The 20,253-nt window shown below is 48.6% G+C and overlaps 2 protein-coding genes across 2 annotated transcripts; both read right to left on the reverse strand.

Moving 5' to 3' along the window:
- Positions 1-1,369: 1,369 nt before the first annotated feature.
- ZPR1 (ZPR1 zinc finger) lies at positions 1,370-10,340 on the reverse strand. Its single transcript, XM_052652706.1, has 14 exons — positions 10,138-10,340; positions 9,794-9,955; positions 9,304-9,394; positions 8,889-8,959; positions 7,852-7,938; positions 7,583-7,705; positions 7,314-7,361; positions 7,072-7,138; positions 6,595-6,665; positions 5,815-5,904; positions 5,237-5,347; positions 4,464-4,550; positions 2,769-2,834; positions 1,370-1,974 (listed from the first exon to the last, which is right to left on the reverse strand). Exons 1-14 carry the CDS (start codon positions 10,306-10,308, stop codon positions 1,840-1,842), a joined length of 1,380 nt encoding a protein of 459 aa, XP_052508666.1. The 5' UTR covers positions 10,309-10,340; the 3' UTR covers positions 1,370-1,839.
- Positions 10,341-12,667: 2,327 nt separating this feature from the next.
- On the reverse strand, positions 12,668-14,628 carry APOA5 (apolipoprotein A5). The gene is made up of 3 exons (XM_052653260.1): positions 14,580-14,628; positions 14,345-14,450; positions 12,668-13,619 (listed from the first exon to the last, which is right to left on the reverse strand). The coding sequence occupies exons 1-3, from the start codon at positions 14,626-14,628 to the stop codon at positions 12,668-12,670; spliced, it is 1,107 nt and encodes a 368-aa protein (XP_052509220.1).
- Between the last annotated feature and the right edge of the window lie 5,625 nt (positions 14,629-20,253).

Raw genomic sequence — 20,253 nt, forward strand, 5'->3', positions numbered from 1 at the left:
CACCTATGTAACTTACCCGCATTTGATACCGGTTGTCCCTAGATTTTGTGCAAACTCCTCCCAATGAAAAGAACCTAGATCTATTGATGTTTTCAGCATGGCAAGAGAGAGAAGCTAGAGAGAATGAATTCTAACACTCAAGTTTGGAAAGATTTTTTCTTGAGGTTTTAAGAGCTGTACTTGAATTATCTCATTTAACCCTCACATTTCTCACATGGTTTTATTACCTTTACCTTACAGATGAGAACACTGAAGTTTGGAGAGATTAAGTTGCCCAACTTCACATAGCTAGAACATATGACCGTTGGGATCAGAGACTAAAAAAGTGGGGTGCAAGAGGTAATCCAAATTTTTTGAAAAATAAGTTAGTTTGTATATTTTACTTACCTCACCATATGCTCAATTTTTGGGTCACTGTTTTAAGAGATATATATTAGTCAATGAGGCATTATTATACTTAATAAATAAAAATGCATATCTTGGGACACAGGTTCAAAAAATATACATGATAGAACAGGTTTGAGATTACTGCCCTGAGGCCTGAACTTTAAACCACTGGAATACTGAGTGGTCACAGCACAGCCTAAGGAAGACAAGAAGGCTGAGTCTCTTAGGGCCTGTGAGAAGGGGGCACTGGGTTGATAGGGCCTCACTAGCTGGAAGGCCCCACAGGTCCATTCACAACACCGCCTTGGCATCTAGTCCACTTTAACATATTTCCAGCTGAACGCCACAGCCCAGCGTCCTCCCTGGTGTCAGTAGGCATTGGGAAAGTCTCACAGTTCTGCTCCAGGAATGTTACCAGTAGAGTCCTCTCAACCCCATCACCTCCTGCCCGTTTCTGTCTTCAGTTCCACCTCTAACCATTCTACTCACTACCAAACCTTAGCCTGACAAGACCAAGCTCAGGTCTTAAGCTTACCTCACAGGGCTCAAGGATCAAATGAATTCACAACCAGTGGCATGGCCAAAGAGGGACATGGATTCAATTCCTGGTTGGCCCTTTCTCTGCAGTTCCATCTAATAAGGCAAATGCCCTGCCTTCCCTGGCACTACCCAGACCCCTTCCCTACTTGACATTCCTCCATAACATGGTCAGTCATCTGACACTGTTCTCCTTATTGGCTCTGACAAACCCCCACCCGTTCTGGCAACTCTCCCCACTACACTTGAAGCTCCATGAAAGCAGAGCTTTATTTTCCTCAGTTCTATGATGTACCTGGCACAAAGCAAGCACTCGAACATCTACTGAAGGAGTGAATGAAATGCCAGCTCCACTCCCCAAGTTACAGTTGCTCCACTAGAGAAAATTTTCTTCAGGAGGTTGAATTCTACCAGCACATCAAACAAAGAGTGAATTCAGAGGCCAGTGCCACCATTTTAATGAGAACTTCTTCACCTGTCCTAGACTCCCTCCCCTCAGAAGACTCTTACTGTTGAAAGTCAGTATTTTATATACCCAACCCAACTCCCAAACTCCAGATGTAGATGTCATCCACCTTCTCCCAACTCTTGAGAGTTCCAGCCCTATATGAGAGAGCACTGTGTGGAGGGAGGGTAAAGACTTGAAAGGAAAAAAGTGACAGTGACATGCCCGATGGTTCGTTTCTGGGTTTCTTTCCACGCCAATTCAAATCCTTCCAAGCAAGGTCAAGTAACCCAAGAAGTTTGTATTTCCATCACAAACTGTTCAGAAAGTGTGCCCAGATCTCCGACTTAGACCAGGTCTCCTCCCTGCACGGGCAAGGCCTGGTAGGGGGGCAACTCCAGCCTTTTCCAAAAGCAATAAATAACCCCATCGTCTGAGTAGCACTGGAGGCTGGCCAGGAACCGCCACTGCTACCGCTGGGCAGGCAGCCCTGTCTCATAGCCCTCTGTCTTCATGTCGTTGAGCCCCAGCTCCTCGTTTTGGTCAAATGTGCGCTTATAATGCTCTACCTTCATCTCAGGATCATCTTCAGGTGCATACACATTCTGCAAGGCCAAGGACAGACCATCAGTGCCTCTGCCATCCTCCCATCCCCCTCCCCCTGGCAACTTCCAAATTGCCACTTTATCAAGAACTTAATGAGTTTTTACTCTTTTTTTTTTGCCAAGCAGCACGCAGGATCTTAGTTTCCCAACGAAGGACTGAATCCATGCCCCCCCTGCAATGGAAGCACAGAGTGCTAGCCACTGGACCACCAGGGAATTCCCTTCATTGTTTCGAAGGGCCTTCAACACCCAACAACTAGGCTCAACTCATGGGCAGCAACGGAGCTCACATGGGCTGGGAGTGGGACTGCAGGGAGGAAAACTTTCTATATGTGCCTTCTTACAAAGAAGGCAGCATACTCTTAATTGTGGAGCAATCTTAGAAAAGTTCTGCCTGATCCATAATGACTGCTCAAACTACTTAAAGTTTCCATCCATCACCAGAATATCTCCCTTGTCAGCTTAAAGTTTCCCATCTTGGCCTCTGGATGCGGCACCACTTCTCCTCACTCTACAGCCAGATTTACAAAATGAAAACTCCATGTTATACTGAGAGCCGGGACTCCAGCTAGACTAGAGAAAGAAGGAACCTGGGAGTCTCCTTTTCTCCCTCTTGATACACAGTCCCTTCTACCTCCCCCCTTCCTCCCTTATGTTCCAATTTCTGCTAAAAGCTTCCCTGATAAAAAGCAGGTCATTTAGAATTGGGTGTCTCTGTTTCTGGAGAAGTGATATATATTTAAGGAAGGTTAGAAAAGACATCTCTATGAAATACCAGGGAAGGTCTACTGTACCTGCAAGTAGCTATTTCCTGCTGGATCATCCATAATAAAGTGAGCCTTCAAAATACCCTCGAGGATCTAAAGGAGAGAGAATTCAGCATGATCATGTAAATCTTACATAGCTCCTTACAGGAAAGAGCTGTTTCTGCCAGCCTAATTTACAAGCAACCTAATTTACACTGCAGAATCCCCCAAAGTTTTAAGAACTAGTGAAATGAAAGTACCTCTAGAGGTAGAGTGGAGAGGAACTAAAATAAGAGTCTTTGACAGTTATTTAAGAAGCATCCCTATTGCCTCTCTCACCCCAAACAGATCAACAATTGTCCTTCCTCCATCCCAAGAGCAGAGAGAGGATGCTGTGGAGAAGTGAGCACAGAGCACTGTGGCCTGGGGGACACTGACCCAGTGGAGGGTAGGGCAGAAGGAATCAAGAACAGGAAGTTAAGTGAATGGAGCCTTATTGGAAACATACACACCCCCAGTCCTGTTCCCACACTGGGCTCTCAGAACACTGCCAGCCAAGCCTTCACCCGCAGGCCAGGAAATGGAACACGCACTGCTGGGAATTTGACCAGCCCAAGAGGAAACACTTAACAACTCAAGCATTGGAGTCACCTCAACAAAATGGCTAAGCTGAATCCTCCTCCAATGACCCAATGTCAACAAGACTCACCCCACTCAGGTGGTTTAGTCCTCTACTTTTAAACAGACAACCAAGAATTACCAGACATCTGAGCAAAGCCCCTAACACTGAAAGATAGAAATCAAATGGGGAAAAAAAAAAAACTTAGGAGGAAATAGAACCTATGCAAGGAAAATTAAACATAAGAAAAAAATATTAATATTCTCAAAGAGAAAAAAATACTACATCCTTAATACAACAGGATGCTATTTTTCTTTTTTGAAAGCTGGCAGAAAGTATTGAAAGACCAAAAAAAGCCACTTGGAAAATCAAAATGTCAGTGGAAATGAAAAACTCAATTAAAGGGCTGGAAAATTATTCTCCGACAGTAGAGCAAACACACAAAAACAAAAATAGGACCAAAAAAAAAAAAAAAATTACAGACAACCAGACAAGTCAATCTAACATCCAAAACATAGGGATTTCAGAAAGAGAGAACAGAAAAGAAGCAATAGAGCATTTTTTACAAGCTCCCTAGTACTGAGCCACATGACTTTCCAGATTTAAAGAACCCAAGTGCTTAGCAACAGTGGTTGAAAACTGACCCACACCAAAGCACATTCTAAAACCTCACATCACAGGAGACAGAAAGGTATCATAAGATAGGTCACAAACAAAAGATCAGGAAGCAGAATGCCTTCCAACCTCTCAACAGCCAAAGTGAGAAACTGAAAGACATTAGCAGGAAATTGGAAGACTTTAGAAATTCAGATAAAAAATTATTTCCACCCAGATTCTATCTCCAGCCATTCAGCTAGTACAAGAGTAGAATAAAGAAAGTTTCAGACATGCAAAATCCCAGGAATTCTACTTCCCATGCACTTTCTCATGATGCTACTGGAAAAGATGCTCTAACAAAAAAAGGGAGAAAACCAAGAAAGGAGATGGCGTGGGATATTGGAAACGAAAACATGTTAGATCGCAACATGTTAGATGTTTATATGTGGCAAGAAGGGGTGTATAGCCTCCTGTTTGTTCACTGGAACCCCAGGACCGTAAACACTGACCAACCAGAGTCCTCTCACCTGGTCCAACTTCTGACTAAACTCCTGCAGTTTCTCCGTCTGGCCAGGACTGGAGCTGTCACCCAGTGTGAAAGGGTTCTTGGTTACCTGCAATAAATGGCATCCAAATTGCTAGAATACTGGCTCACCGTTTGTTAGGTTTAACCATAAACCTGATGGAGGCGGGGGTCTGGTGGGGAAGGGTGGAGACCAGGGATGCCTGTTGGGGAGGTTTGGTGTCTATTTATTCTACACCACCTTCTGACCTAAGCAGCCACTCCTAAGACTGTGTGGATTAATCTGCCAAAGTGATAATGGGCAACATGAAACAAAAGCTACAGAAAGGTTCTTAAATATGAACTCTAGTCCTTGTTTGAAGAAGCACAAAGTAAAGTTCAGTTACAAAGACAAAATACCTAACAACTGAGAATCAATTAAGTGAAATGATTCACTAAGAGAACAAATATATGGGTTAAGGCAACACATACATATACATGTATGTTCAGGAGTTTCAGGTACTAAAAGGACCCTCATCCCCCCATCTTATAGTGAAATAAATGACTTACTCAAAACCAAAAAAATATCTAAATCAGCCCAGACTCAGGCCTGAGATTTCCACTCTGAACTTTCCATAAACTTAATGTCATAATCCAAAATAATGTTTAACTCAAATCAGCTTAAAAATAAAAGCAACCTCGGTTATCAGCTCCAAAACCCAGGACCTCTGAGGCCTCCGAGCCCGTTCCCCCTCAGCCACACTGTGAGGCTGCATGCACTGTCCTCAGGGGACTCACCAGTTCCCGGATGTCTTTCAGCATCCCCTCCAGTGTGGTGAACTTGCCCCCAAGGACAGCCATTCCCAGTTCAAATTCCAGCTCTGGGATTTCCACACGGCATGTCTCAGACTGCAAGGTGAGAGATCAAATTAGGCTTTAAATCAGGAGCCCCTGCAGAAAGCTAACCAGAGTCCTCCTGCCAAATTAATACTACCAGTAACAGTTTGGGGACAAAGTCAGCTGTCCCAGTTTTGTCTGAATCTCCAATTAAAGCCAGACTCACTCCTGAGGCCAATTTTAAAAGGGGACATTCTGAGTCATGGCTCTAAGCTGGCAGGCATCCTGTCATTAAGAGTCCAGAAACAAGGGCCCTTACAGACACTAGAGGCAAAAGGCTGCCAAGTCATCAGAAAGCACTCCTCGGTCACCTTCTGAATCTGCACTTCCGACCATCCATTATCTCTACTCAGGGATCCTCAAACCCAAGGGAGTAAGGAGGTACCTCACAACCCCAGGACATGATTGGGAGAAGACAAATTTCCGCTTGACACAGAGCCACGTGTGAAAGAGAGCCATGTCCCCATGCAGGCTGTCACCTTGAGCAGATCTCTGGTCATATCTGAGGGATCGGTGATGTGGAAGGTGATCCTGGTGCCCAAGGGCTCCACAGCTCCTCCAGATTTCACCTGCACGGACAGCAACAGTGTCAGCAGCAGCAGCAGAGGAGACGCCATCCTCACCCAGTGCGAGGAGTCTGGGGAGGGGGCGGGGATAAAGGCTTGGACCTCCACTCAGGACCACTGCTGGCTTCCAAGGATGGTGCCTCCTGCACCCACAATGGCAGCAGTCATTCATGCTGAAATCAGAGTGAGCGGGCCAGAAGCAGAGTGCCTAGCACCAGCAGCCTGCCAAAATGTACCCCAGATTGCCAGGAAACTGAATTCACCTTGAAAAAAATGACTCGAGGTTGAAAGGGACTTTTAGCTGCATCTAATGGGTAGATTCCCTTTATAGTTTTTCTGGTTTAAGAATTTAAAATGTATGCTTGAATACACCCAGGAAAAGGGAATTTACAACCCTCCAAGGCAGACTGCTCTATTTTCAGACAGACCCAGAAAGCTTTTTATTATTAAGCCAAAATCTGCCTCCCTGTACTTTCACCCCTCTGAGAGGTGAGTCAAAAAAATGGGTCTCTCTCTTCCATATAACTAACTTTGAATGTCTTCCATAAGTTATGCTATTTCTAACTTTTCTTCTCTAAGCTAATTTCTAGTTGCTTCAAGAGCTCCTCACCCTAAGCTGCTTTAGAAAGGAAGACAGTTCAACAGGGGTTACCCTCAAGTTAGGCTTCTTCCCAAACGACAAAGCCCACCCACCTCGTTGGTCCGATGGCCGCAGTTCTCGCAGTTGGTAGCCATGATGATAACCTCCTTAAAGTGAGGGATTTCTGGAAGAGGGAATTAAGGAAATCTGCTTCCAGGAGAGCAAGACCATCCACTGGGAAAGAACAAACCCAAACCTCCCACACAGACGCTGGTCCCAGGACTGCAGGACACAGATCACAAACCTACATCAGACAAGTCCCCAGAGGAGGGCAAGGTCACTACCCACAGCGATCCCCGCTCATGGATATGCGACAACATGGCTCAGACCACACACAAGAGCCTAGAGACCGTGGCCTAATTCTCTCTTTGAACCCAAAAGCCAAAGTGCACAGTCTCGTCAAAGGCAACATCCTCCTCATCACTCAGAATAAAGCATATGCTTTCTTTGACGGAAATATTTTCCAGACTGAATATAATGTTCATGCCTGAGTCAGATGAAGAGCAACCCAATGGCCCGATGAAAGATACGAACTAGCTTCATGTTGGTCTGGGCTGGAGCATTGCATTCTGGGCAATTTGTGTTGAACTGGAGCACCTGGAACACAACATGGGGATGCAGGGTGAGCCCTCCCAGGCATGGGAACCCGCTCAGGCTACAGACATTCTACTGGTACGCTGGTGGCCACCCGTGTTGCTGGTCAGGAAGAGACACTGAACGGTGTCAGTCTCAGCCCACCACTGCTTCCTCCACAAAAGCCAATGTGACTCACTTCGTTTCTGATATCTTCCTCTTCTGGCTTCTCTTCTGGTGCCTCTGCCTAAAGTAAAAAAGACGCAAATCAAATGTTGGCACACGGACCTCAGCCTCCCCTGGAGGTGAGAGAAAATGCTCCAGCTTGCTTATGTCACCTGCCACCTTGTGGGTGTAACAAGGAAGTCAGAGAGCAAAGCCCTAGTCAAGGGGAGAACAGAGCTGATGCCAAGTAATCCAGAGTGCAAGGTAATTCCAGAGCATTCTTTGTTGCTTCAATGCACTCACCTGGAGCCCCAGCATCTCCTCCTGCTGCAGAGTCCGATTATAGTGTGTGATCACCAGGGCATCATCTTTCTGGGGAGCATGTGGGTTTTCCACAAAGCTGTTCCCTGAGGGATCATCAATGATCTAACATGGGTAAAGAGAGAGCAGTTACAACAAGAAATCACATAAAATCCTCCATCTAAGACTGAGGCACCACGAGAAAATCTCAGACAGTCTTATTGGTCTCTCCTCCCCTAACTTTAGGGCATCTGGAGTCCCTCAATACTCACTAATGTGAAAGGAGAGGCCACTTGCTTTAGCTCTTTCAGTTTGGCAATGAATTCATCAATTCTTTCAGCCACGGCTTCTTCGTTCGCCTGACAGGAACAGAGAGTAGATCAGCCCTGGTGATAGATAGAGCTTATGGCCCCATCACTTCCAACAAGAAGTCACGACCCATCTTAGTGTAACTGAGAATACACTCGGGCTTCACAATAAGAAGTAGCAAATAAGGACGTCCCTGGGGGTCCAGAGGATAGGAATCCGCCTGCCAATGCACAGGACATGGGTTCAACCTGGCCTGGGAAGATTCCACGTGCTGTGGAGCGACTAAGCCCAGGCACCTAGAGCCTGTGCTCCACAGCAAGAGAAATCATTGCAATGAGAAGCCTGCGCACCACAACGAAGAGGAGCTCCCACTTGCCACAACTAGAGAGAGCCCACGCGCAGCAGTGAAAACCCAGTGCAGCCAAAAATTAATTAATTTTTAAAAGTAAATAAATAAAAGTAGCAAATAAGTTTGAAGTTTATGGGTGGTGCCAGACAAGTCTCCTTTTCTCACTCATTCAACTATTTAGCCCAGGCATTTGTGCCAGGTAACAGACAACAGAAAATAAACAAGAACCCTCTCATGGGGCTCTGTTTAAGAAAACCAGAGACTTATCTGTCCACTTAAGAAGACAGATGACTAAATTTTTAATTATATTATTTCACATAAATATTTGTATATATAAGATGTCATAATAAATATAAGACACAATGGAGCACTCAGGAAGCACAGATAAACCCAAGGGTGTTAGGGAAGGCTCTTCAGAGATAAGGGTACAGTGTCTGTCTGAGAAGAGGCCTCAATGTACAGTGGAGGAGGGGAACTAGAAAGGACAGTGGTACAAGACATGTAACATCCAGGCAGCTATAGCATCACCATTCACTTCCCCTCAAAGTTCTCCAACATTCAGTCAGAGACAGTTCAGCCACATGGGAAGGTGAACAAGTGTACAGAAGAAATTATTCCCTGAGCTGCTGCAATGAGAAAACCCCAGCTCACCCTTCGAGTGGGCTGATCCTGCTCCAGGCCAGAGATGGCGCGGCTAATCAACCCTTCAACAGTAGTCAGAGCTGGTGAGTAAGAACAAAAGAAGTTGAGGTCAGGCTTCGCTTTGCCATCAAGTGCCGGTATGACCCTGGGCAGTTCGCTGAACTGTCTGGGCCTTGACTTCATTCACCTCTAGTTAAGAGTGATTATTACAGACAATTCTGTAATAAGTACGTCACAGTGTTACTATCACTATATACTACCTTAAGCTACTTTATCTAAGCTCTCTTAGGTTAAACCAATGAAGATCACAAGGATGTGGCCAAATCCATACATAACCCACTACACCTGGCACCAAGAGTTTTGCAAGACAGTAAGATTCATGAACAGTGCATGAACCGCACAAACACTCTGATCTTAAATATACCTCCTTTCTGGCTGAAGGCAGGAATTTCAAAATCCAGCTCTGGTATCCTTGTGGTGGCAGAGTCAGTCTTCACTACTTCTCTGTCCATGTCCTGGGTAGAACAAAAACCCTTCAGTCCACAGAAGTCAACAATACAGGAGCCCCCAGCCCAGCTGTTTTCTTTCTTCTCCCTGCTGGGGGCAGTCCAGACTGCTGCGGAACAGCACCTTGATGTGAACCAGCTACCCAACTGGTTAGAGTACTACTCATAAACTACTGCTCATTTGATACCTTCTGATACTACGCTTCATTTGATACCTTACAAAGCATGTTCACCAGTCTTACCGCACCTGAGCAGATGATGGCACCAACGCCATTTTACAAAGGAGGAAACTGAGGCTTGGACACTTCAGTGGATTTATTTGAGGTCTGACCACCTGGACCGAAGCTCCCACTCCAGTCCCCAAGCTTTCCCTAGGACACCAGGGTAACTGCCCTGGGCCCCTCTCACCTCCTGAGCCCTGACAGTCAGAGTGTAGCGCACTCCCTGGTCCTGGATCCTGCCCGCCGACTGGATCTCCGTGTTGTTCCAGCCACAGTGCTCGCAGGAAAAGGAGCTCACGATTATTTCTCTGAAGAAGGGGATCTTGGTGAGCAGGAGGCGCGTCATGCCCTGAGGAAGCAGAAAACAATTAAGGAGAGTACCAGGGAAACTCCCAACCTCCCATCTACTGAGCCCCAAGCGTGCCTCGCCTCCAGGTCCCCAGTTGGGCCAGCCTGGCAGGATCGCCGACCCCCGCTCCTCCCCGCCTCTGCCCAACCCTCCAGCCGCCCGCGGCCGCACCCCCGTCTCACATTGCAGTAGCAGTTCATGCACAGCGACTCGATCTCAGTGGGCTGCTGCTCCTCGTCCTCAGCACTGATAGGCCGGAACAAGTGCCCGGGCCCGGGATCCCGAGCCGGGGCGGGCGAGGGAGCGGCAGCCGCCGCCGGGAGCCCAGGCTCCACAGCTCCACCGGCCGACATCACCACGCGAAGATCAGGCCTCAACTTCCGGCTTTTGCCTCCCTCTCTTGGCCCCACCCCTTCCTCCGGCACTTCCGCCAGCTCTGCCCACATCCTCCCGCCCCCGCCCCTTCTTAAAGAGACCGCGGACTCCTCTCGGTGACGTATCCGACCTGGTTCCCCAGTTGCCGGATTATTCGGTCCTGACTTGCGAAGCCTGCCGGGTCCAGGCTTTGCCTCCACCTCAATTCCGGCGTCACTGCCCCCAGGGCGACCTCTCAGACCCAGGGCAGTTTTATTGATCGTTTGCAATAGCTCCGTAGCACAAGGTTCTAACGATTGGTCCCCAAGTCTAACTACAAGAGCCTTGACCACAAGAGGCCTGGCCATCCATAGGTATCCCCGAGGAGGTGCACTCCGAGCTGGATTTGCTTGGATCCACCTTTGGGCCACATGCTGCATCAGCTCTAAATTACCCTTCCTTAGTCCCTTTATCATTCTCTCCCTATCTGTTCTTCTCACTCCCTATTTCTATCCAGGTAAACCCCTGCCCAAATTCCAGCCTCAAATACACAGCCTTCACCCACCTTTACTCCTGCCCGGTCATCCCCACCACATTGGACCTCAGCTGACTCACCCCTCCTGGTTTCCTAACAGCCTGGTTTCTTTTGGGGGTAAACTTTCCCTGGACACGTTTCCCCCAGTTCAGCTGCTAAATCGAGGGTGTCATGGGAGAGGTCCAATCTGCAGGCTTATGAGGCCAGACTGAGGTGCGGTTCATGCTGTGAAGGAGTGTGGCGGTGAGAACCCTGTGCCGGGCAGGCTGAGCTGGAAGAATGCTGCCCAGGACGTCCCAAGGGTACAGGACTGGGTGTGCTTACCCTCTCTCTTCCTTCCACTTCACCCTCCCTTGATTTCCCAGGGAGCTATAAGGACCTGGGTTGCTACCGAGTGGTGAATCTGTACATAGGGAATGGTGGAGGTGAGGGGATGTAAGATTTTGAGAGTTGTCAGTTGAGAAGATTGTCAGTCATAAAAAGAGACCTTGTCAAAGAAGAGGCCATTCAGAATCTGGAACAGCAGAGACAACAAAGACAGGCCGCCACAGGAGCCTGTATCTTATGCACACTGTCCTGCGATAAGCGGATGGGTACACCGTGCATGTACAAAGGAAGGGTCTCTAGTGTGCCCAGTTGCCTCCGACTCTCTGTGACCCCAAGGACTGTAGCCCGCCAGGTTCCTCTGTCCATGGGATTTCCCAGGCAAGAATACTGGAGCGGGTTGCCGTTTCCTTCTCCAGGGGACCTTCCTGACCCAGGAATCGAACCCACATCTCTCGAGTCTTCTGCATTGACTGGCAGGTTCTTTACAACTAGTGTCACCTAGGAAGCCCAAAGGGTCGCTAGCCCAGGCACAAACACCTGTCAGCCCAGGCAGAGCAGCAGCCCTCCAACAGAACTGGACTGGGAGGGGGTCAGTGAGAAAGAGTAGCGAGGGACTGGAGGGGGTGATGGGGAGCTTTGGTGATAATGGTGAGGCCACTGCTTTCAGACATAGTCCAAATGAGAGTCACACCAGGCAAATAAGCTTCCATCATAATAAGCATCTATTTCACTTGTGTCAGAAGTCTAGACTTCCAGCTGGAAGTCAGGAGGGAGGGGCCAGAGATGGGGAGGGCACACAGTAGGCTCCGCAGAGAGTTTAAGAAGCCCCCATAGTTTGGAGGGCTCGGTGGACTGTTTAGATGTAGTGTTATATCAGGAAATCCAGGCTACGCTCACCTCCCTCCCATCACAACCCCCACCATTTGGCCCCACCAGCATCAGCCAGCAGAGATACACACACACACACACACACACACACACACATACACACACACACCCCATCACAGGTTCCCCTTATCATCTTCTCTTTCTCCCTTCTCTTCCTCCAGCAGAAGCTGTCATGACAACGCTGGGGAGAAAAGAGCTCCTCTCTGTGGACTAGCTGTAGTCGTGGCCACCAGGTGGCCAGAAGTGATCAGAACCAGACCCTGGGATAAAGGGACACAGGCCTCCAGCACCATGGCAGCAGGCTTACAGGTCATGAGCTCCTACACAGAGTATCTCTTTTCTGCCCTCTCGTGACCCCAGAATGGAGCAACTCAGGAGGATTCCCAAATGAGCACGGGAAGCCGGATTTGCAAAGCCTGGTGAATGTAATGCATCCGGATGGGGTAATTGCAGGAGGCCCCGAGGCCTAAGATGACAGCCCTTTGGTTGGCTTCAGCTATCCTGTGCAGGACCCTCCACCCTCTGCCCGACTGGCCTCTGACACGCACATAGCATCTTGTTAGAGGCTCAGATCGCGGGCTCCCCAGAGCGCGTGGACAAGTAGACACTCAGGGCTCTCCCCGATGGCCTGGACTATGGTCGCGAAGGCTGTAGTTGATGTCTTCCCACAGGTCGTCGAAGCGGGCCTGCAGCTCGCTCCGGGCCTTGCCTCTGTCGGCTTGGAGGAACTCCGGGGCAAAGGCACTGTGCCCTGGCGGAGGCGGCGCCAGCTGCTGCTGAACTTGCTCAGTCTCTCGGTCAATGGCGTGAGTGAAGGCGGCAATCTGCCGGAAGGTGTCCTGGCGGAAAGCCTGGAGTCGTTGGCGCACCTCCTGGGACAGCACCTGGGGATCCGGTTGAGCCGCTTCCTCCGCACCGTCCGCGCGGGCACCAGCAAAAGCGCTGAGCTCCTCGCGCAGCTGGTCTAGGTTCTGCTGGATGCGCTCGTGCAAGGCCTTGGCCTTGAGCGTGAGCTTGCGGGAGAGCATCTGCACGCAGCGGCTGAGGCGCGCGGGGCTGGCGATGGCGTGCGGCGCCACGCTGCGGTGCAGCTCCTGCACGTGGTGCCCGATGCCGGACACCAGGCGCTCGGCGTAGGGGTGGAAGAGCGCCTTGACGCGGCCGGTGTGGTGCGCCACGCGGCTCTGCAGCTCCTGCAGCAGGCCCCGCGCCTCGTCCACGCCCCCCAACAACTGGGCCTTGGTGCCCTCTCCGACCACGCGCAACTGCTCCTGCAGCTCGTGCACGCGCAGGGCCACCTGCTCCATCAGCTCCACCGTGTAGGGCTGCAGCTGCCGCCGCAGCCCCTCCAGGTTCCAGCCCACGCGCTCGTGCACCTCCGCCATGTAGGGCTCCAGACGCGCCCGCACCTCCTCCAGCTCCTCTTGCAGTTGCTGCCACATGCCCACCGGGTCGCGTGGGAGCCCGGGAGGCTCCCTCCCCTGCCCGTTTAGAGGGCCCAGCTTTTCCAGGAACTTGTCCATATCGCTGAGGTCTGGCTCAAGTCTGTCTTTCAGGCTCCTGGGGGAGGGGACAGACAATCGAGCCATCAGTCTGCTAGCCCACTTACCTCTGCTCCAAAGACGTCGCTCACTGATCCTCTGGGGAAACCAGGAATGCAGGGCGGTGGTCCCAAGCCAACGGCGACTGCTAAGGCAGGAATTACAAATGTGGCAAAGATCAACAATGATCTGGACAGCCCACGTCCAGGTCAACACTGCTCAATTCCTTGTGCACAGAGGCACCTGGAATCTCACATATTCCTTTCTTTCTGGAAGCTGCAACCGGGAGTCCCCTCCCCTGCTCCCTGGTCCCACGTTCCAGCGGGCATGAAGGTAGCAGATACAGAGAAATCAGAGGCGGCTGCCGGCAGAGGGTGCCAAACAGCCCAGGACCGCCAGGAGAGCCGGCAGAACTAGCACCGCTCTGTTCTCTTCCCAGGTGGCGCTGGTGGCAAAGAACCCGTCTGCCCCTGTAGGAGATGTAAAATACGCGGGTTCGATCCCTGGGAGGGAAAGATCCCCTGGAGGAGGGCACGGCAACCCTCTCCTGGAGAATCCCATCGACAGAAGAGCCTGATGGGCTATGGTCCATAGGGTCGCAAAGAGTCGGAGATGACTGAAGCGACTCAGCAGGCATGTTCTCTTCCCAGGGAGTACTGGGAGGTTGAGGAACCGGGCAGCAGCAGCCATCCCACCCTCTGGTGTCTTCTCCCTTCTCCTGCACCCCTTGCCCTGGCCACTCACGGGGGCTCTCGTGCCAGCTTCTGCTGCTGCTCCACCTTGCCTTTGTCCCCGCTGCTCTGGCTGAAGTAGTCCCAGAAGCCTTTCCGTGCCTCCGTGGCTGAAAGCACTGTGAAGAGGGGGGTGAACAGGGGCTGGGTTTCCTCCCTCAGAGTGGAGGAACCCCTCAGTCCACCAACACCTCCAGGGAGAACAGTCCACCCACACCTCCACGGAGAAGTCAGTGTTGCAGACTCACGTGAGAGCAGGGCCAGAGCCCAGGTCAGAACTGCAGCCGCGCTTGCCATGATGTTCTCTGAGAAGAAAGGTGAATGGAGGCCTGATGCAATTAAAGAGACAAAGAAGGGACACCTCCCAGGGGACTTACCCCATGGGGGCCCTGCCCCCAAATCCGTTAACCCTTCCCTGGGGTGTAGCGAGCACAAGCTGTCAGGGCTCAAAAGGACTGACCTAGTTGAACGTGGCTGCAAGGGAAGGGATATCTCCCTGGGATGGAGTGGGATGCTCCTTTTTCATCTCATCAGATCATATGGAGTGTGGAGCTCAAACTGCTTAGTAAAATTTCCCTCCCGTCCACTGCCCCCAGACCCCAGGAGCGGCTCCATCAGCCACTTTTGCTCCCATTCCCCTGCTCACTTATTCCTGCTCCCATTTCACTATTGGGAAAACTGAGGTTGGGGTGGAGGGAAGAAGAAATTCTGCCACAGTGCTCTAAGAGGAGGTCCTTAGTTCTTAGTCCCCACCCCCAGCTCTGCTCAATCTCCTCCCTTAGGAAGCCGACCCACATCCCTCTGCCCCGGCTGCTCACCTGCTCAGTTCTGGGCACAGAGAGCAGACATTCCGCTTTATAGTCCAGGGCCTGGGCCTCTGGCAACAATCGCTCTGAGTAAATACCACGTGGAGGTTCAAAGAGGGATGACCTCAGCTGCCTCCCCATGCTTACCTCCCTTTTCTGGCACCTAGTGGGTTAAGAGGTTAAGAGGAGGTTACCTCCCTTTTCTGGCACCTAAGGGGTTAAGAGGAGAAGGCAATGGCAACCCACCAGTACTCTTGCCTGGAAAGTCCCATGGACCGAGGAGCCTTGTAGGCTACAGTCCTTGGAGTCTCAAAGAGTCGGACACGACTGAGTGACTTCACTTTCACTTTTCACTTTCATGCATTGGAGAAGGAAATGGCAACCCACTCCAGTATTCTTGCCTGGAGAATCCCAGCGACAGAGGAGCCTGGTGGGCTGCCGTCTATGGGGTCGCACAGAATTGGACACAACTGAAGCGACTTAGCAGCAGCAGCAGGGGGTTAAGAAGTGCCCTGGTATCTGGGTGCTTCCCCAGTAGAAAAATGCTTCCTGGAAAGTTTTACAAGGTGTGGGCCTGAATTCCTCATGCAAGTTCCCCCTAAACCCTTGACCTCCAGTCTTCCTGCAGACCTGCTGGCTGGCCCACCGATAGAGACAAGCCTGTTTGTTGCTGAGGGCCCTGCTCTTACTCAACTGCCCAGAAGCACTGTGTCCCCAGACAGACAGGGACAGTGTCTAGCTGCCAGCCTGAAACTGAGCAGCCCTTGACAGCTCTCCTGGGAGCTACTCAGACAGCCTGGGAAGAGCCAGCATCAGTAGGCTTGAAGACCCACCCACCTCCCACTTTATGAAATAATCCTGAAACAAGCTGGGGGAGTTAGACATAGTGAGAGGCATCTGGGCCAGGGGACATTGGGTCCAAAGAGTGGGAGCAAGAAGAGGATTCTCCCTGTGGGGAAGGCTGAACCCTACCTACAGGGCCTCTGAGCAAGAGAAGCCAAAAAGCCCAGTCTTCCTCTGGTGAACACCCACTCCGTGTACTTAAACACATACATTCATACACTCCTGACTTTTACTTCTAAATGTATCTTTTTTAAAAAAATCTGTTTATGGTTGTGCTGGGTCTTTGTTGCTGTGTGCAGCCTTTTCCCTGGTTGCAGCAAGCAGGGGCTACTCTCTAGTTGTGGTGCATGAGCTTCTCATTGCGGTGGTTTCTCTTAATGGGGTGCACAAGCTTTAGCTGCTCCATAGCATTTGGGATCTTCTCAGACCAGGGTTCAGACCCATGTCTACTGCATTGACAGGCAGGTTCTTTACCACTGAGCCACCAGGGAAGCCCTGTAAATGTATCTTGACTCGATCTCCTCTCCTCCATTTCCACCACTGGTAGCATCCCTGCCCCACTCACCTCTCACCTGGACCACATTCGTGGCCCCCGGCAGGTCTCCCTGCCACAATCCTACCTATTTAGTCTACTCTGCTGTGGCTGTTCCCAGCCCACTTCCAGCCTTTTCTTCTGCCACACAAACCCTTGGCATTCCCTGAGCATGCCACCTCTTTCAGGACCCTAAGCATTTGCACTTAGCATTCCTTCTGTTTGAAATATCTCTTGGTGAACTTATATTCATTTCTTTCAGTGTTAGTTTGTATTAGTTAAGGTTAGGCTCAGCTGCAAATGACAAAAAAAGGAGAAAATGAATAGTTTAAACAAAATGGATTTCTATTTGTCTCTCATGTAAAACATAGGCCAACTAAGCCTCCTTCTGTCTTGTTGCATTATCATCTTCAACAAAAGCTCATGTCCAAGTTTCAGCTGCTTCAGCTCCAGCCATCAAATCTACCTCCCAGCCAACAGGAAGGACATGTTCCCTCCCTTTAAATACACATCCCAGAAATTGTTCTTACCACTTTTAATGACATCCCATTAGTCAGAACATAGTCACGTGGCTATACTTAGCTGAAAAGGAGAATGGGAAATGTAGTCTTTATTCTGGATGGCTGTATTTCCAGCTGGGAAAGAGTGGTATTATTCAGGAAGAAGAGAAAAATGCTTCCAGGAGGACAAGAGTAGGCTCTGCTGCACAGCTCCAATATCACTCTAAATGCACTCTTCTGCCCTCACCCATCTCTGGAGACAGACGATTCCACACTAACCATGGAACATTTTGTATATTCCTGGAGTATAGCACTTACTATCCTGCAGTGCAATGATTTGTTGACATATATGGTATTTCTCTGAGTACAGGGACTTTGTCTAATTCATCTCCATGTCCTCCTTTTATGTTTGGCACATCACATAATACATAAAACTGAGATATTGAATTCATTTATTCAATTGATTAAGGAATTAAGGTTTAGGGATATTAAATGAGTGTCCATCATCACCCAGTAAAAAGTGCAGCCAGAATTGGAACCCAGGTGTTTATCTCTGATAGCTCAGGACAGCATGGGATGGGGCAGAAAGGATAAAGAGACCAGGAGCTCGTTAAGAAGGGCCTTGTGCAAGCGGTCACTGTAGGTTACGTGATGGAAAGATCACTCTGGAAGGCTGGAGGACAGAAGGCGAAGAGACTGTTTGGAGGCTCTTTTGAGTGACCTGAGAGATGATGAACTCTCTGAACTCAGGCATGGCAGTGAGGATTGGTAGGAGAGAATATATTTGAAGGAATTGAAGTAGTGAACTGATAGTACCTACTGACTGATTGGATAAAAGAGATGGAGAGGAAGGAATCCAGATGTTTCCCAGGTTCCTGGGCAAGTAGGTTGATGACTGCATAACTTGTGTCCATTCAACAGATGAACAGGAACAGTTAAACAAAATATGCTATATACATGTATACAAGGGAATATTATTTAGCCTTACAAGGGAATGAATTCTGGTACCTGCTACAAAAATGGATGGATCTTGACAACACTATGCTAAGTGAAACAAGCCAGATAAAAGGACAAATCTTGTGTGATTCCACTTATACATGGTACCTACATGCCAAACTCAGAGATAGAAAGTAGATCAGAGGTTATCAGGGACTGGGGGAAGGAGAAAGGAACACACATATACTCTTCTTTAGATTTTATTCCCATATAGGTCATCACAGTGTATTGAGTAGAGTTCCTTGTGCTATACACTAGGTTTTTATTAATTATCTGTTTTACATATGGTAGTGTGTATATGTCAATTACCACAATGTTTTTAAAAATCCTTTCTGGTACTCTAGTGCTTTTTGCTGAGGCTATGCTATAAAAGGTGGCAAGAATACACAAAAGAACTATACAAGAAAGATCCTGAGGAAATTCCAGCTGAGCTACTTCAAATCCTAAAAGATGATGCTGTAAAAGTGCTGCACTCAATATGCCAGCAAATTTGGAAAACTCAGCGGTGGCCGCAGGACTGGAAAAAGTCAGTTTTCATTCCAATCCCAAAGAAAGGCAATGCCAAAGAATGTTCAAACTACCACACAATTGCACTCATCTCACACACTAGCAAAGTAATATTGAAAATTCTCCAAGCTAGGCTTCAACAGTATGTGAACCATGAACTTCCAGATGTTCAAGCTGGATTTAGAAAAGGCAGAGAAACCAGAGATCAAATTGCCACAATCCACTGGATCATAGAAAAAGCAAGATAATTCCAGAAAAACATCTACTTCTGCTTCATTCACTACACCAAAGCCTTTGACTGTGGATCACAACGAACTGTGGAAAATTCTTAAAGAAATAGTAATACCAGAACACCTTTCCTGCCTCCTGAGAAATCTGTATGCAGGTCAAAAAGAAACAGTTAGAACCAGACATGGAACAACAGACTGGTTCAAAATTGAATGTGGTCCACTGGAGAAAGGAATGGCAAACCACTTCTGTATTCTTGCCTTGAGAACCCCATGAACAGTATGAAAAGGCAAAATGATAGGATACTGAAAGAGGAACTCCCCAAGTCAGAAAGTGACCAATATGCTACTAGAGATCAGTGGAGAAATAACTCCAGAAAGAATGAAGGGATGGAGCCAAAGCAAAAACAATACCCAGCTGTGGATGTGACTGGTGATAGAATCAAGGTCCAATGCTGTAAAGAGCAATATTGCATAGAAACCTGGAATGTTAGGTCCATGAATCAAGACAAATTGGAAGTGGTCAAACAAGAGATGGCAAGAGTGAACGTCGACATTCTAGGAATCATTGAACTAAGATGGACTGGAATGGGTGAATTTAACTCAGATGACCATTATATCTACTGCTGTGGGCAGGAATCCCTTAGAAGAAATGGAGTAGCCATCATGGTCAACAAAAGAGTATGAAATGCAGTATTTGGATGCAATCTCAAAAACAACAGAATGATCTCTGTTCATTTCCAAGGCAAACCATTCAGTATCACGGTAATCCAAGTCTATACACCAACCAATAACGCTGAAGAATCTGAAGTTGAACGGTTCTATGAAGAGCTACAAGACCTTTTAGAACTAACAACCAAAAAAGATGTCCTTTTCATTATAGGGGACTGGAATGCAAAAGTAGGAGGTCAAGAAACACCTGGAGTAACAGGCAAATTTGGCCTTGGAGTACGGAATGAAGCAGGGCAAAGGCTAATAGAGTTTTGCCAAGAGAACACACTGGTCATAGCAAACACCCTCTTCCAACAACACAAGAGAAGACTCTACACATGGACATCACCAGATGGTCAACACCGAAATCAGATTGATTATATTCTTTGCAGCCAAAGATGGAGAAGCTCTATACAGTCAGCAAAAACAAGACCAGGAGTTGACTGTGGCTCAGATCATGAACTCCTTATTGCCAAATTTAGACTTAAATTGAAGAAAGCAGGGAAAACCACTAGACCATTCAGGTGTGACCTAAATCATATTCCTTATGATTATACAGTGGAAGTGAGAAATAGATTTAAGGGACTAGATCTGATAGATAGAGTGCCTGATGAACTATGGAATGAGGTTCGTGACAGTGTACAGGAGACAGGGATCAAGACCATCCCCATGGAAAAGAAATGCAAAAAAGCAAAATGGCTGTCTGCGGAGGCCTTACAAATAGCTGTGAAAAGAAGAGAAGTGAAAAGCAAAGGAGAGAAGGAAAGATAAAAGCATCTGAATGCAGAGTTCCAAAGAAG

The sequence above is a fragment of the Budorcas taxicolor genome, chromosome 15 (assembly GCF_023091745.1).
Source record: "Budorcas taxicolor isolate Tak-1 chromosome 15, Takin1.1, whole genome shotgun sequence".
Taxonomy (NCBI): domain Eukaryota; kingdom Metazoa; phylum Chordata; class Mammalia; order Artiodactyla; family Bovidae; genus Budorcas; species Budorcas taxicolor.

Coding starts and splice junctions, on each gene's coding strand:
- ZPR1 (XM_052652706.1), bottom strand. CDS start 10,308: ATGTCGGCCGGTGGAGCTGTGGAGCCTGGGCTCCCGGCGGCGGCTGCC. Junction 9,956..10,137: donor GCATGAACTGCTACTGCAAT/GTGAGACGGGGG, acceptor CTGCTTCCTCAG/GGCATGACGCGCCTCCTGCT. Junction 7,706..7,851: donor TGGCCTCTCCTTTCACATTA/GTGAGTATTGAG, acceptor TACCCATGTTAG/ATCATTGATGATCCCTCAGG.
- APOA5 (XM_052653260.1), bottom strand. CDS start 14,628: ATGGCAAGCGCGGCTGCAGTTCTGACCTGGGCTCTGGCCCTGCTCTCA. Junction 14,451..14,579: donor GGCTCTGGCCCTGCTCTCAC/GTGAGTCTGCAA, acceptor CCCTCTTCACAG/TGCTTTCAGCCACGGAGGCA. Junction 13,620..14,344: donor AAGCTGGCACGAGAGCCCCC/GTGAGTGGCCAG, acceptor CCCCTCCCCCAG/GAGCCTGAAAGACAGACTTG.